At 36.3% G+C, this 14,203-nt stretch overlaps 1 protein-coding gene and 1 non-coding gene across 3 annotated transcripts; one reads left to right on the top strand and one right to left on the bottom strand.

Annotated features, from left to right (window-relative positions):
- Positions 1 to 1,360: 1,360 nt before the first annotated feature.
- Positions 1,361 to 11,779, bottom strand: LOC141611185 (serine/threonine protein phosphatase 2A 55 kDa regulatory subunit B beta isoform-like). Of its 2 annotated transcripts, none has more exons than XM_074429661.1 (14): positions 11,294 to 11,779; positions 9,657 to 9,760; positions 9,482 to 9,580; positions 9,247 to 9,366; positions 7,914 to 8,108; positions 7,099 to 7,190; positions 6,516 to 6,634; positions 5,293 to 5,416; positions 5,032 to 5,155; positions 3,234 to 3,302; positions 3,043 to 3,134; positions 2,880 to 2,957; positions 2,717 to 2,784; positions 1,361 to 2,154 (listed from the first exon to the last, which is right to left on the bottom strand). In XM_074429661.1, exons 1-14 carry the CDS (start codon positions 11,406 to 11,408, stop codon positions 2,018 to 2,020), a joined length of 1,536 nt encoding a protein of 511 aa, XP_074285762.1. In that variant the 5' UTR covers positions 11,409 to 11,779; the 3' UTR covers positions 1,361 to 2,017. The 2 variants fall into 2 exon arrangements, with proteins under 2 accessions (XP_074285762.1, XP_074285763.1); XM_074429662.1 differs by having other exon boundaries at positions 7,917 to 8,108; positions 11,294 to 11,762.
- Positions 11,780 to 11,925: 146 nt separating this feature from the next.
- On the top strand, positions 11,926 to 12,028 carry LOC141615830 (U6 spliceosomal RNA). The gene has a single exon (XR_012530225.1). It is a non-coding gene; the product is annotated as a U6 spliceosomal RNA (small nuclear RNA).
- Positions 12,029 to 14,203: the final 2,175 nt, after the last annotated feature.

Genomic DNA, 14,203 nt, shown 5'->3' with positions numbered 1-14,203 from the left:
TTGTTCGGGCACAGAAGCTTTGCTGCTTTAATGATTTTGACTTTTGACTTTTTTTTCCTAATAATTCGATACTCTCCCGAGTCCCGCCTCATTCATTTATTTACCTTTTTTTTTTTTAATTATCTATGACAATTATTTTAATTATCATTCATTTATTTACTTTTTTTAATTATTTGTGACGATTATTTTAATTAAAATAAACAAATAACTGGGATAGTACGTGTAGCAAAATAGTGTTGGCCTAATACGTTTAGCAAATTTTTAATACTTCCGTCCATTTAGGGTGTTCCCCGGACTCTCTAGTTTGGAACAATTTTTTTCCTCATATTTGACAAACGGGGAAGTGGCAAATAAGCCCCAAACGTTTGCCAATATGTGCAAATTCACCCCATCTCTTTTTTTTAGTGCAAATCCACCCTATCAGTTATGATATATGTGCAATTAAGCCCCACACAATATTTTCAGGCAATTTTCTCGCCGGAGAAAAATGACATGGCACCGGAAATATGACTAGGATTAAATGACTAGGATCAAATTAGAAAATTAAAAAAAAATGACACACTTTACCCATTGTAGTTTACCCACTGTCGTCATCCATTCATTAGATCAAATAACATGCCTATCAAATTAAGTCACTCCCTCCCAATTTCCCATCTCCCTCTCCCTGCAAATTAATTAGCTCCCAAATTAATGAGCTCTCTACACCTCCATTTTTAATCAAATCTACAAACTCAATTCCCACAAGTCTATCCTTATGTGGTAATTGAAAGTTTGCCCCAAGTATCAAATGAGATTTCAAAATAAAGTTGGGGAAAAGCCTAGAGAATAATTATTCTGGGATGAAGATAAAGATGGAATGAAGATAATGATAGGTCTGATGGAGGAGACAAACGGGCGCAAGAATGAATGAAAAACCTAGACTACTGTATTAGAAGAATAGACGACTGCCCCTTGCATTGATAAAATCATTTTTTTTTTAATTTTCTAACTTGATCCTAGTCATCTAATCCTAGTCATATTTCCGATGCCTTGTCATTTTTCTCCGGCGAGAAATTGACCTGAAAATATTTTGTGGGGCTTAATTGCACATACATCATAACTGATGGGGTGAATTTGCACTAAAAAAAAGAGATGGGGTGAATTTGCACATATTGGCAAACGTTTGGGGCTTATTTGCCACTTCCCCGTATTTACAAATTATTGAAAACTACAAGGGCATCAAGATAAAATAAAAGGGGGCGCGTTAAGAGACACAACTGGTAGTTTACTTCACATAAAATGATGAAAACTCTCAACTGACCAAAGAAACCTTGCTTACAAACTAGATAGAGAATTAAGACACAAGAAAGAAAGAAAGGAATTTAACAAAAGATGACGGTTGTCAATTAAGATTTAGAAGTGACGGTAATTACTACAGTAAATGTGAATGTTACAAGGTTACAACAATATCAGATGAAATTCGACCAATATGAAAAAAAAAAAAATTATAATCCTAGGAAAAAAACTACACTTGTTAGAAATAAATAAATTAATGCACTAGGTGTTTCAAAAGCTGCTTCCAGGGTCAGCAATTTTAAAAGGGGAAATTACAAAAAAAAAAAAAAAAAAAAAAAAAAAATTACATTCATCTTCAAACTCTAGTGGCAAAATGAGACATCAATGCAATCTGAGCTGTAGGGGAACTGCAAATGAATATCTTTGCCACTGGTTTCATCCAGCATTTGCTGAAAAACGGAGCTCCATCTATCTTCAGCAGTGGCATGTTAATAGAATGAACAAAACAGGATCCATGTGCCATGGACCCTGAAATATGAAGATACCCGAAATATGAAGATACGCTCATCTTCGACAGGTTGTGTGAGTTAGCAGCTGCACAATAGATGCACTTCTGAGTTGGCACAGGTGAAATGCTTGGTGCTGTGAGGGGAAAGAGGCCTTGCTTTGGTTTCTTAGATATAACCGCAGAAAAAATTGCCTAAAACGACAAAATATCTTCTTCAGAAGACAATAGACATATTTATGCATAATACATGTACAAGCTGTTTGCTGCGGCGCAAGCGATTGAATTTTCGGAGGGATGCCATGCTAGGTGAAGCAACTTTGTAGTGAAGTCGAAAGAATTTCCGTTTGAATCAACACGTGGACCCTCAGATCCTGTCATTGACATGGAGAACATTTTTTAGTGTTTCCTTTTTGGGGAGGAAAGAGAGACTTCCAATTCATATGAGAATTTCTACACTAATATAATCTTTACCATGAGTCTTGTGCGAGGCCAGGCGCAGCCAAATCTCCATCATTTAATTATAAGGTTAATGTGTTGATTTCACACTTAAGACCGTCTCATATAAGTTTGGAACTAATCAGTACAGTTTTCCAGTGAGTTTCGTACAAGAATGGCGCCACATGGGAGACAAACCTCCCTAATATACCCCTCAACTAACTATTCGGTTCATCGCATGGTTCAAAAACTCGGTATCGGTCATAATCGCGGTAGCGATATAATCGGTCGTTGCGGATGAATCACCGTGATTCTCGGTAATTTCACGGGTGATGTCTCGTATCATTAAAGTCAAAAACCGATACAACTCGGCCAATACAATACACGTCGGCCGAGATTTTGAACCATGGTTCATGGAGTGCTCAAATGTATGAATTTCTCATACTCCGGGTAAGCTTTCAGTCAAAACAAATTTGATCAAAAGGCAAAAGATCTAACCTCTTCTGACAACGCGTGTAATGCTGCTCAATGATCTGGAAGGCCTTGAAGGTGTTTGCACTTGTCTCCTGTAGTTGCCATCATCAATCGAGTTATCAAACTCACTCTCATCAAATAAAATACACAGTTATATTGTCCACTTTATCTTTATCATAAACTATACCTCATAGGGTTTTTGCTGGCTTCCAAAGTTGCGGCATCTGTACTGCCAGGAGCACAACCGAATACACGGAATAGATTGCTAAACCACAAATAGAAATTAAATTCAGCTTCAAGAAATGAGAATTACTATTGACAGATACGGTATCAAACATATACACACATACCTGTAAGAACCAGTCGCCACTCTCTGGCCATTGCCACTCAGGCAGCACTCAAACTTATCGAAGATCGAGTCATTTTCATATAAATCGCATAGCTGAAACAATTAAACAGGTCGTGAGCCTGATAAAGTTGAAAAAAATATATACGGAGTAATTGAGGATATTGCAAAATTAATCAAGTCTCAGTGCTTTACCTTAGGTTTTAAATGCTCGTGGACTTGAAAGGTTGCAACAGGACCTGAATCCATATTGGTGTCCCATAACTGAAATACGGAGTAACAATCAGTGCCTGTATTATATAAAAGCACACTAACATCACCCAGTGCCTATGGTATAGTAAGCGGAGTTGGATGTGCGCATTATTATCCACAATTCCACATATAGCCAGTTTTTAAATGCCCATAATGAAAAAAGTAGGCTATAACACAGAATTTTGATGCTATGGAGTATGGATCCTCTCTCGTGACAAAAGCATACTAATAGCTGAAAACTCTCATAGCCAACTGCCAATATCATCAAATAGTCGATTCAAGATCACAAACAAAGGTTAGCATGCTAGTGTAAGTAATCAACTTCAAATTCATGATTCGGCTCACTCAAACTTTAATTTCATGATTCAGCTCACTTTGACTAAATCAAACCAAACCACCCACACATAACAACATTAATCAAGTATTTGGATGGTGTGATTCGGAGGCAAAGAGAGGGGAGGGAAGCAAATTTCCTGTTACATTAGTAAATTGGATTGGGGTGAAATGGAAAGGAAGCGTATAAGCCAACTTAAGTTCCTTTCAACATAGGAAATACTTGGAAGGGAAAAAAAATATAGCCCTCACTAGCGTATCCAGCCCATGGTCGCCTAATTCGATATGAATACATATCATCCAACTCGTGCTATGATCTAATATAATGTTTCCTATGTATGTTTGAGGGCTGAGCAAAACCGATTCATGACTTGTTTAAGGGCTGAGCAAAATTCAGTAACCTAAATCCACAACTCCCCAAATTAGACAGCCATTCCCAAAATGCTTCTGACTCTCAGTCTCCCAGAAACACATCTGCCTCAATCAGAAACCATGCATGCAGAGGACGACAAACATAGATAATACCCTTCCATATGCACCAACTGTCAGTCCCACAAACACAACCAGTTACTGCAATGCACTTTACATATTTTTGCTTCTAGCTCTTTTATCATGTCCTTCCTATGCACTTTGTACCTAGCATCGTGTGTCTCGTGTGCATGAAGCACATGCCTTCACCTCGCCCCATGCGCCTCATTGCCTCGCGTCTTTTAAACTAAGCCACATCCACTCTCAAAAAGGTTTCTGCTTTGTTGAAACCAACGACCCTAAAGATTTAAAAAAAGATTCGCCAATAGAAAATGATGCAACGACACCCTGTTGAAGTTCAAGCAGAACAACTTTCAAATTGAGGACATTATACGTCTCTGTAACCTTCTGCTCATGAAAGACCACTTAGATTTTTGAAGTTTAGCTTATAGACACTACAACAACATAGATTCATTGCAGGGGCTTGGTCCAACAAAACAACTAAATAGCTGCATCTAATACACAAATACCAAAAATATCTCAAAAACAAAATTTTGATCTATCGAAACAATTTCCAGATCAGCCTCCATTCTGGAATGAATTGAAGTTCCTAATCACATTCGGAACAACATCAAGGGGTCAACTCTGGATAATTCTCATCTAACTAAACGCATTACATAAATGCATATGACTCTCCTAAGCCAAATTGAAAGATTTAGCATGGAATACAGTATATGACAAGATTGATCAACTAATTTATCCCTCTTCAGCATAACAATCATTGTAAGTAAGTCATGAAGAGAAGTTGTTCTCAAAAAAAAAAAAGTCATGAAGAGAAGTTAGCCACAATTGCTCCAATTGCCACTAACCAGTCATAACCAGATAAATAAAGGTGAAGGGGAGAATACCCGCAAAAGGTAGGACATAAAAAAATTCTAACCTTCAAGGTCATGTAGTCACGGCTAAGCATGTATCTTCCATCTCTTGCAAATTTAACATCTGAAATTGACGCAATTATCTCTGTAAAAAAGGATCTCGAACTCGACACATCCTGTTCCTCAAACCTGCAAACATAAATAAAATTTCTGCAATATAAACACTCCACTCCACTACAGGTCTACAACTACACCAAAAAAAATTAATATAATTGGATGACATAAAAGAAAGCAAGTTGGTCTTAAAAAAACACCAAATTACTCACAATTTTGCATGGCTATCACACAATGCTGATTGTCGCAGATCAATGAGGCGGATTGATCCCTTTGAGCTACTGTATGCCAAGGTGTTGCAATGGCTGGGATGAAACTCAGCTGACGTAATAACCTCTGCCGGGGGGAAAAAACAATACAATAAACCTTCTTAGCTGAAGCTTATGAAGAGAGAAATTAAGGTACTCACTACTCAGATTCGTAGGTAATCAAAGTAAGATAGATAGAAGGGGATAACTCAAAGAGGTAACGATAGTAACAAGTTATAAAGAGAAAATTCACGACACAAATGCCAGTAAAAGATATGAAGGTAATTATCAATATTGATCATTATTTTTCAACCAAATCATTAATACACACAAAAAATAACGTGATCATAAGAATTAACCACTTAAACATCCAAGATTATTCTTTTTCCCTGGAACATGTTAGTTTCAATATGCAGGGTAAGGCTAACACACTACTTGAATTCCTAAACATGTATAATCTTCCCAAAAATCCCAATCGCAGAATGAGCTAGAGGAACTTTCACTTATCCAGCATTAGCTTACTCTAACCAACCATCATGCATGGTCTTACTTCATGTGAGAGAATGCGTTGAAGAGTGTAGTGTCTAACAGCAGGCAAACATTCACAACCGTACAGAGAAGCATTCAATCATAGGTAGATTAGTACTCAGTAGATCACCATTTGAACATTGTATCAAGCTATTTAAATTACTAACCGATTATCCATCAAACTCTTAATTGGTGACAAACGTTGAGTGGGCAATTTTTGAATCAGATCATAACAAATTTTGTTATATTGACAAAAGCACGGGCAACAACAGGGATGCCCAAATGATACGACTGCAAAAACGTCTCCAAACTTAGCATAGTTTCAGAAAGTTCTCTCAGAATCTGATATCTGGTATCTATGGTGTCCAATGCCATGTTGACATGTTTGCTAGAACACTAACTCACGCTACCCTTACAGCCCAGCTCATCCACTTCAGAGTCCTCACCAACACCAACCTCAGGGAAATAACAGATGACACAACAAATAGAATTTGAGTTACCTATCGGACATTATGAAAGCCACCAACAGACTTTTCTTGCAGAAGATAATTGAACTATTGCAAACAGAAAAATGGGTATCCAATCATTGATGTCACATTACTCAACAGTTCTAAAACTGTAAACTAGTGGTGAAAAGATGACTGATGTTCAGAGCATACCAGTTAGATCTTCCATGTTTCGTGGTTTTACATCAACTATATTGAAGCTCTCATTGCTGATCTCTAAGTTCCAGAGGTTTATACGCAGATCATCCGCCGATATAAAAGTCTCGCCGTCGCTGTAATATAGGACATTGATAGTCAAAAAGGGGCATGCGTAACGTATAACTACATTAGTTAAAAGCAAGCATATTTAGACAGCTGAAGTTTCCAGTGTCAACCGTGTTATTTGATTGATAGTGTGATTAAATGGTAACTAAATGAGGGAAATTCATCAGGTTGAAAATTTGAGGCTACACTTTAGTAGTCCAATACTAACCATTACAGACTAACTTGCAAATGAAGCTTTATACATTAGCAAGCAAAACGAATTACAGTATTTTACAAAACTGAGAAGTAACAGATTACATTTAAGATAAAAAGGATATAAAGAACAATGTGCGATTAATTTGTTCAGAGAGTGGCAATGAAAATGCATCGGTCATCTTGCCAGGCAATACATCCGAGGTAAAGGTGTTAACCGCATAAATCTTAATTGAGTAAAACATTTAAGCTATAACACTATATCTAGAAGAACCATCACCTGTTATTTGATATCGAATTAATGTGATAGTCATGAGCATGGGCATACACTCTTCGACATCTAGCTACAAGGCTAGTCTCCTTGCTGGTGACCTATCAATTCAAAGGAGTCAACACCACCATTAGCAAATAGTTCCACAAGTTAAAAGAAGAGTTAGATGAATGGCACAACTACAAGCAAAACGATGATAAGAAAATAGATATTGGAATTTGCAGGATCTTAGACATCTAGCTACAATGCTAGTCTTCATGCTAGTAATATCTGAGTTCAAAGCAGTCAACACTACCATCAGCACTAGTGCTACAAGTTAAAAGAAAGTAGATTAGGGTTTGCAAAATCTTTCCTGAGCTATGATGTTGTGGCAATAAAGAGCCCCGTAAACATAGCAATGTATATTTGCAACAAGCCGAATAAAAAACCCAATAATCAAAAGAAACCAAGAAGGCAATCTTTTCTCCAACATATATGACAAACAGTATCACAAGAGCATATTATGACATTGCATTTAGACCTGTTCAGTATTTCCAATTTAAAAGACAAGGGTCTGTTCTCACTTCTCAAAGCAATTAGATCCACCCTAGCACTATTACTTGTCAAGCTAAAGATAATCAACAAGATTGAAGACACCGTTCCAACAAATTGATACATGATCTGCATGTTACAATTCATATGATGGATTAACAGCGAGTTATGATTATACGATACTAATCCTACAAACAGGACCTAATTTAAAACTTGGATGAAACTTCAACAACGGAAAGCTTGGAGGAAGGGGGGCTAGTGTCAAAGTTTCAATAAATCAGATAGGGTACAACTACCACGGGTAAATGTAGTGAGGCTATTCCTTCAGGTGGAAATGATAGGCCATTCAAAGAACTGGAAAATTTGTCCGCGTATCCTCCATTTGAAAGATGCGGTTTAGAACAGCTCTTTGCAGCACAACCATTCCCTGCAGCTTTGGTAGCATCCATATTCATATCACTTATCTTCTTGACCTTCTTTTCTTGAACCTGTAAGAATTTACAACCATGAAGCAAGAAATTACAGATAAGAGTGCACACAGAAGAGAACTTTGTAGGTAAATTAAGATCTCAACTAAAATAATAAAAACAACTTAAACGAGAGTGGGCATGCAAGTATGGACACAATACCAGACCGGAGTAAGTATATTGAAGGTAATGGAACTTACTTCTAGAATGAATTTTGTAAAAGATGAATAAGTCACAATTCTACATTCAACACAGATTTAAATATTGTGCCACTTTAAAGCACCAAACCTTGTGTTCAAGAATCAATATGCTGAAACTTCATTTAGTAACATCCACTATTCCTGTTGCACCATACAACTAAAGCTACAGCACAGTAAGCCAATCAAAATATTTGAGTGGCACTGGAAACGAGTGTCACCCTCCACCCAGTTTTTTAGGGGCTAAGCCTATAGGGTCTACAAACAAATGAACCAAAAAAAAAGACACGGTAAATATAGACTTCACAAAAAAGATCCCAGAATTTTACAGTCTTGTGACTCTTGTCGTCAGACACTTCCAAAGGATAAATATTCCAATACCATGAAAAAATAGACATCAATCAAGAGACAAAGCATCTGAAGTGAGCATCTACATATTCGTTATTCTAATGTTCTTATACATGTTATACTAAGCCAGCCTCCTTTCATAATTTTAATTAGCCAGGAAAGCCTACAGCTTTTACATATATATGATGCCATCATGGCTGGGTCTCAATTTGGCTCTTTAACATCAAGTTGAATGGAATGGCAAGGCGTTGTCAATATGTCATTTTGTTAGACCACACACAGGACCAAAACTTACAAGGAAGGATAACATTCACTTTTTCGAAAAAACAACTGACTCCAGAAAACAACACAGCCAACTAATTTCCTAAAAGAAAACGGAGGGGGTGGGGGTTGTACATATACCAATGGGTCCATCTGATTTGAGCTTAATTCACATTAACTTCTGATACCACAACATCCCAACCGAAGAACAAATAAATGAACAAACACCAAAAAGGTAAACCAGTGTCCAAGAAGATGGTGTGAAATTATAAACAAACTACACTTAAGGCCACACTTCACCAGGTTTGAAACTATTTCGGCAACAACCAAAATAGAACAGCAGAAATGCCTACCTTCCAGAACTTGATGGTTTTATCATTAGTAGATAAAAGAAACAGTGAGCTGTTTGCAGTTTGGCACCATCTGATTTTATTAATTTTCTCCTCAATCTCCAAACTCTTGAGGTAGTCAAACTGATCAGTGAGAGAACCAAACTCATCATCAGCAAAGCACGTTTATGTTTGAAAAATGACATCAACTTCATATCCTAACAGAAAGTAAACCACATGATCATTAGATGTATGTTACCTCAGGCTCATGACTTTGAAACTCTGTTTTATAACGGAACTCAGGATGCCTACCAATTGAAGAGTCCGTCCTTTCCAAATCTTTTCTAGGGATACCATGCTGCACAACGACACGGAAAACAAATGAGCAGATGCCCATTACGTTGTGGGAATAAGATGAGATTTATAGGGCTCACATCCTTCGTATCGGTCCGCTCAAATAAAACTACTCGACCACCACGGTCACCAGTAGCTAGATGATCTCCACATTTATCAAACTCAATAGCTGAAATGATATCAACTGCACAATAAATAGCAGTATAGTCAGATTAAATATATCATATCGAGCTAGCATGTTGCAGCACTATCATCCGCATCTTTGAGACGCCAGGCGAAAGTTTAAATCTTTATATCAAATTTAACAGCATTGCACCTTAATAAATCAAAAACAAAATATTCTGGTCAATCAAAAGCAGTTCCAATATATCTCCCCTGGTGGACTACACTGGATGCAACTCATGCAAGTCACGGTATCTTTGAAACTAACAAAAGCAGTGCATGTAAATTACATCTCACAATTAGTACCCTTTAATTCTAACATGGTCAAGTGAAGCCAATAAAGTCATAAACCCAATTACCCTACAAGGAATAATGTCGTTTCCAAATAATTAAGTTCACTAAAAGCAGCAGCAACCACATGAATCAAAAACCCGCGTCAGCTTCCTCTTCCAGCAGCTATAATCTACACACTAATATCAGTTACAATGTTGCTTCAAACTCTTGATTCAGAATCACACTATGGAACATCAAAATGCTTGCAGTGTCACACACTTCGCAGCTTGATTCTTAACTTTGAAACTCAAATTTGACAGCTCAAAATTCTACAGTACTAATTTTAATGAACGATTAAGCTTCAACCAAGAACCTCCATTTCAACTACATAGCCACAAACATCTTTTGTCTTGGAAATACCAATCTACTCACAAAAGCAAGTAAACTTATTCCTCTTCTCGGTCACCAACCCACTTACAAAAAAATTCCGCGCACTGTGGGAATAACAACATTTATGGGTAGAAGGCAAGTACAATCTCATTTCATCTCCAAGATACGCGTGATTAGACGAAAAAGCATTGACAAGCACAACAAGAAGCAAGTCCATACTACTCTCATTTCCGCAGCGCTTTCCTCTATAATTTCCAGCTTACCCTTATAAATTCTCTTTCGTAATGAGCTCAAAGTTCCAAAGACTATTACTCTTTGGTTCTGGATTATGATGGAGTAAAGCAAAATGGCTCACTAAAGTGGTTGCGCTTCTTTCTCTTGTGAAGTAGCAGTCCTTCAATGCAGTTCTAGACGCAATTTTCATCTTAGGTCATTCGAAAACAGCCTCTTTGTGTTTTTAACAAAAGGGTAAGGTTGCGTACATCCGACCCCCCCTTCCCCGCAATTTGCGGGAGCCATTGAGGCACTGGGGTAATGTTGTTGTTGTTGTTGTAATGAGCTCAAAGTTCACTCACTGTTTCGTGATAATGTTTCCTTACTGCACACATTTTCGCCAACTCGAAAACTCCATATCCAATCAAGTACCCAATCATCCAACTACATACACATTAACATCACTCTTCATACAAAATCACATCCAACTAACAATCATATCAAATCTCCACATATAATCCGTAAAATCACAAATTCTAAACATTTCACAACTAATTACATCACCAAAATCCCTTAATTAAAACCAAATCAAATCAATTGAATTCAAAACTCCTAAATTAACGCCAAATCAACTATTTCTAAATCAAATTAATTGAATTCACAATAACTGAGATCTCACCTTCTTGAACCTCTTCACCAACTGCCCGTTCGCCGAACACTTGCGAAAATTTCCACTCCAGCGAACATCCGACGCCGGAAACTTCATTTACTCCGCCGTCAACGCCGCCGTGCATCTTTCTCTTTCCTAGGTCAAAATTAACCGCGAAAATACCTCACTTCACACCATTAATATTCAACAATCACACTTCCAATTACTAGTCACTAATTACTAATTTACATACAAATTCGATGATTAAATTAATTTGATTTGATTTGATCGATGTTTTACCATAAAATCTAATCAAAAGCTAAAAGAAATGCGAATTTGATTAATTTAGTTTGATTATTGAATTTAGGTCATGATTGATTGATTAATTAATTAATGAATTTAGAGGGAAATTTGCAGGTGTGAGTGAGTGAGTTATTTCACTCTAATTCAACTCTCATTTCTTTCTCGCTCCTCGACAATTTTTTCTCTGTTTTGTCCTGTCTCCTCAACTTTTTCATCTCAAAGGATAAAAGGTAGAATCTTTTTATTCTTTTTCCAGTGATGGACTCACTACGAAGATGATTTTGATGTTGACGGGTTTGTTCCTAGATTATTATTATCAATTTGCATAAATTTAATAATAAAAAATTTACTTGATTTATGTCTCTTCGGGGATATCTGATAAAATTGAAACGACATAAAAAAGATTAGCATGACTCTTACGCAAGAATGACACACATAAACCGAAAATGATCGGAAAAACAAAAACTACTTGATTCTTAGGAGATGGAAAAGTGAATCAACATTAGTAATGATATAAGAGATCTGTAAACATCACTGTGAGTTCTCAAAAAGATCGGTAGTTTGCCCGGATTTGGACTGAGTAAGACATACCCTTGAACCTAAACTTTTTTCAAAGAGAATATTAGCAATGATGTTTTTAATAGTGAACCGTCATTATTGATGACAATTCTTACTTACACGAACATTGTATTTACTTTAATTTAATTGTAATTTGTCAAAAATGTGACTGATATAACACCGTGATTATGAGTAATAGCTTTGATAGCGAAGAATTGTCACTCTCAACGATGATTCTATCGCGTATGCATACCTAAGAATTCAAATAGTCCTACATGATAATTCATAACTAACATAAAGCCGTTATACTCCTTAAGTCTAGGGTTTCCTAGGGTTTACTGTCAAAAAATCTTTGCTTTTTAATCCTCTTTCTCGAGGCTTTTCTCACGATTTTAATCGCGAGACTGGTTTCTATTCTCGTCTTTTGCTTGTTTTCGCTTTTTATGTAGGTGTCGAATGTCAAGTGTTACCAGGGGCCAACATCGGGAAGGGAAAGAGCCTATGGGGGAGGATGGGGGTTCGATTGATTGGGATGATGATGGTGGGAGGTGGGCGGTGGGGGGATATCGTTGCTACGAATGATTTGATACTGGTTGGTAAATTATGGGCGTCAAGGGCCATTAATGTTAAAGCTGCAATCGATATTATGATAAAATTATGGAATCCATCGAAGTCTATGATGGGCAACGTGGTCGACGCAAAGGAGAAGACATTCATTTTCTGCTTTGGGGCAGCGAGGGATAAGGCTAGGGTTTTAGAGGGGCAGCCGTGACACTTCAAGAAATTTTTGTGGCACTTCATATATTTTATTGTTAATTGATTGACTTTTTACAACATTATTCAAAATTTGTTCCTATGATCTGTCTTCTTACAAGAAAGAGGTAATCAGAGGGCTTTCGTAAGAAAGCTAAGGTTGTACAATTTTGTACACTTAATCTTAGAGAGTATATGCAAGTGAAAACATTTTTGGCTTGCTTTCATCGTAAGACTAATACTACCGTCCTTAAGGGCAAAATAATCTCTAAAAAAGTTGCTCGTTTTCGAGTTCCGACCAATCATTTGTTTATAAGGAGCCAGGTCATAATGGTCGCTAACTTAAGCAAATCGATGTAAATGTGATTCGTACCTTGGTTATAACTTATAAGTACCACCGTTCATGACTATATCAGTTGCTAATATAGTTAACATTTGGACTAATTAGAGTTATTAAGTACATAATCATACACCAAAATCTAACAATAAACAAGAAAGCTAGAGTTGACTATAATTATTCTTACAAATGAGAAAGAAGAATATAAATACCTAATAAAATACAAAGAGTAATTTCTCATTGGATATGAGATGCCGTAGAGATGATTTTATTTTTTTTAATAAAAATCTAGAGCTAGATATAGATGACTTTTGCTACGTTATACGAGTACTCCATAATTGTGCATTTTGAGTTTCAACTCAAACCGTGAATTTTACAAGATTTTCCAATTACCAAGTTTCTATATAAAGACGTTGAAAATGTTTTAGTCTAGTAGTTAAAATCTGTTATTGTAGACAATAATCTCAGATTAGAATTCATGTCACCTCTATTATAATGTGACTAAGTGTGCACTCCGTTAAATAAAAAAAGGATTTTTAGATAAAGACCCAAGTTGTTTGAAATGAGAACTTTTATCTATTAACTAAGTTATTAAAATTCCACCTTTTGACTTTTGAAAGTGCAAAAATCGTCTAACTACAAAACTTCTATCGTTTATTTTTCGAAATGCTCTATATATATATACTACAATATATACTTACGTTTGTATAAGTAAAAAAAATATGAAATTCAGTAAAAGTTACACTGCGACGTCTTTAACACATTTTAAGATGTTGACGAGGAAAAACGTAGTAACGGTAAAGCTTAAGATAATCGAGTGCATGCTTTTATTAGATTTTATTGATTGTAATAATTATGTTTATATTGACCAACTTTTATTGATGAAACAATTTTTACTACCATCCCAATTATATATTTCTTGCCTCATAATCTCTTACTAATACATAAGCACGTGTAGCTCTGAGAGATTGAAATTCTAACTATTTACA

The sequence above is a fragment of the Silene latifolia genome, chromosome 11, assembly GCF_048544455.1.
Source record: "Silene latifolia isolate original U9 population chromosome 11, ASM4854445v1, whole genome shotgun sequence".
In the NCBI taxonomy this organism is placed as follows: domain Eukaryota; kingdom Viridiplantae; phylum Streptophyta; class Magnoliopsida; order Caryophyllales; family Caryophyllaceae; genus Silene; species Silene latifolia.
The sequence above is the reverse complement of the archived record's forward strand: the minus strand, read 5'-3'. Positions and strand labels throughout refer to the sequence as shown.

What these genes read in the sequence shown, in the direction of transcription:
- LOC141611185 (XM_074429661.1), bottom strand. Translation starts at nt 11,408, where the DNA reads ATGCACGGCGGCGTTGACGGCGGAGTAAATGAAGTTTCCGGCGTCGGA. An exon ending in AAACCATCAAGTTCTGGAAG is followed by an intron (nt 8,109 to 9,246) that starts GTAGGCATTTCT and finishes AAATTCTTACAG; the next exon opens with GTTCAAGAAAAGAAGGTCAA. An exon ending in GTGGCGACTGGTTCTTACAG is followed by an intron (nt 2,958 to 3,042) that starts GTATGTGTGTAT and finishes TTTGTGGTTTAG; the next exon opens with CAATCTATTCCGTGTATTCG.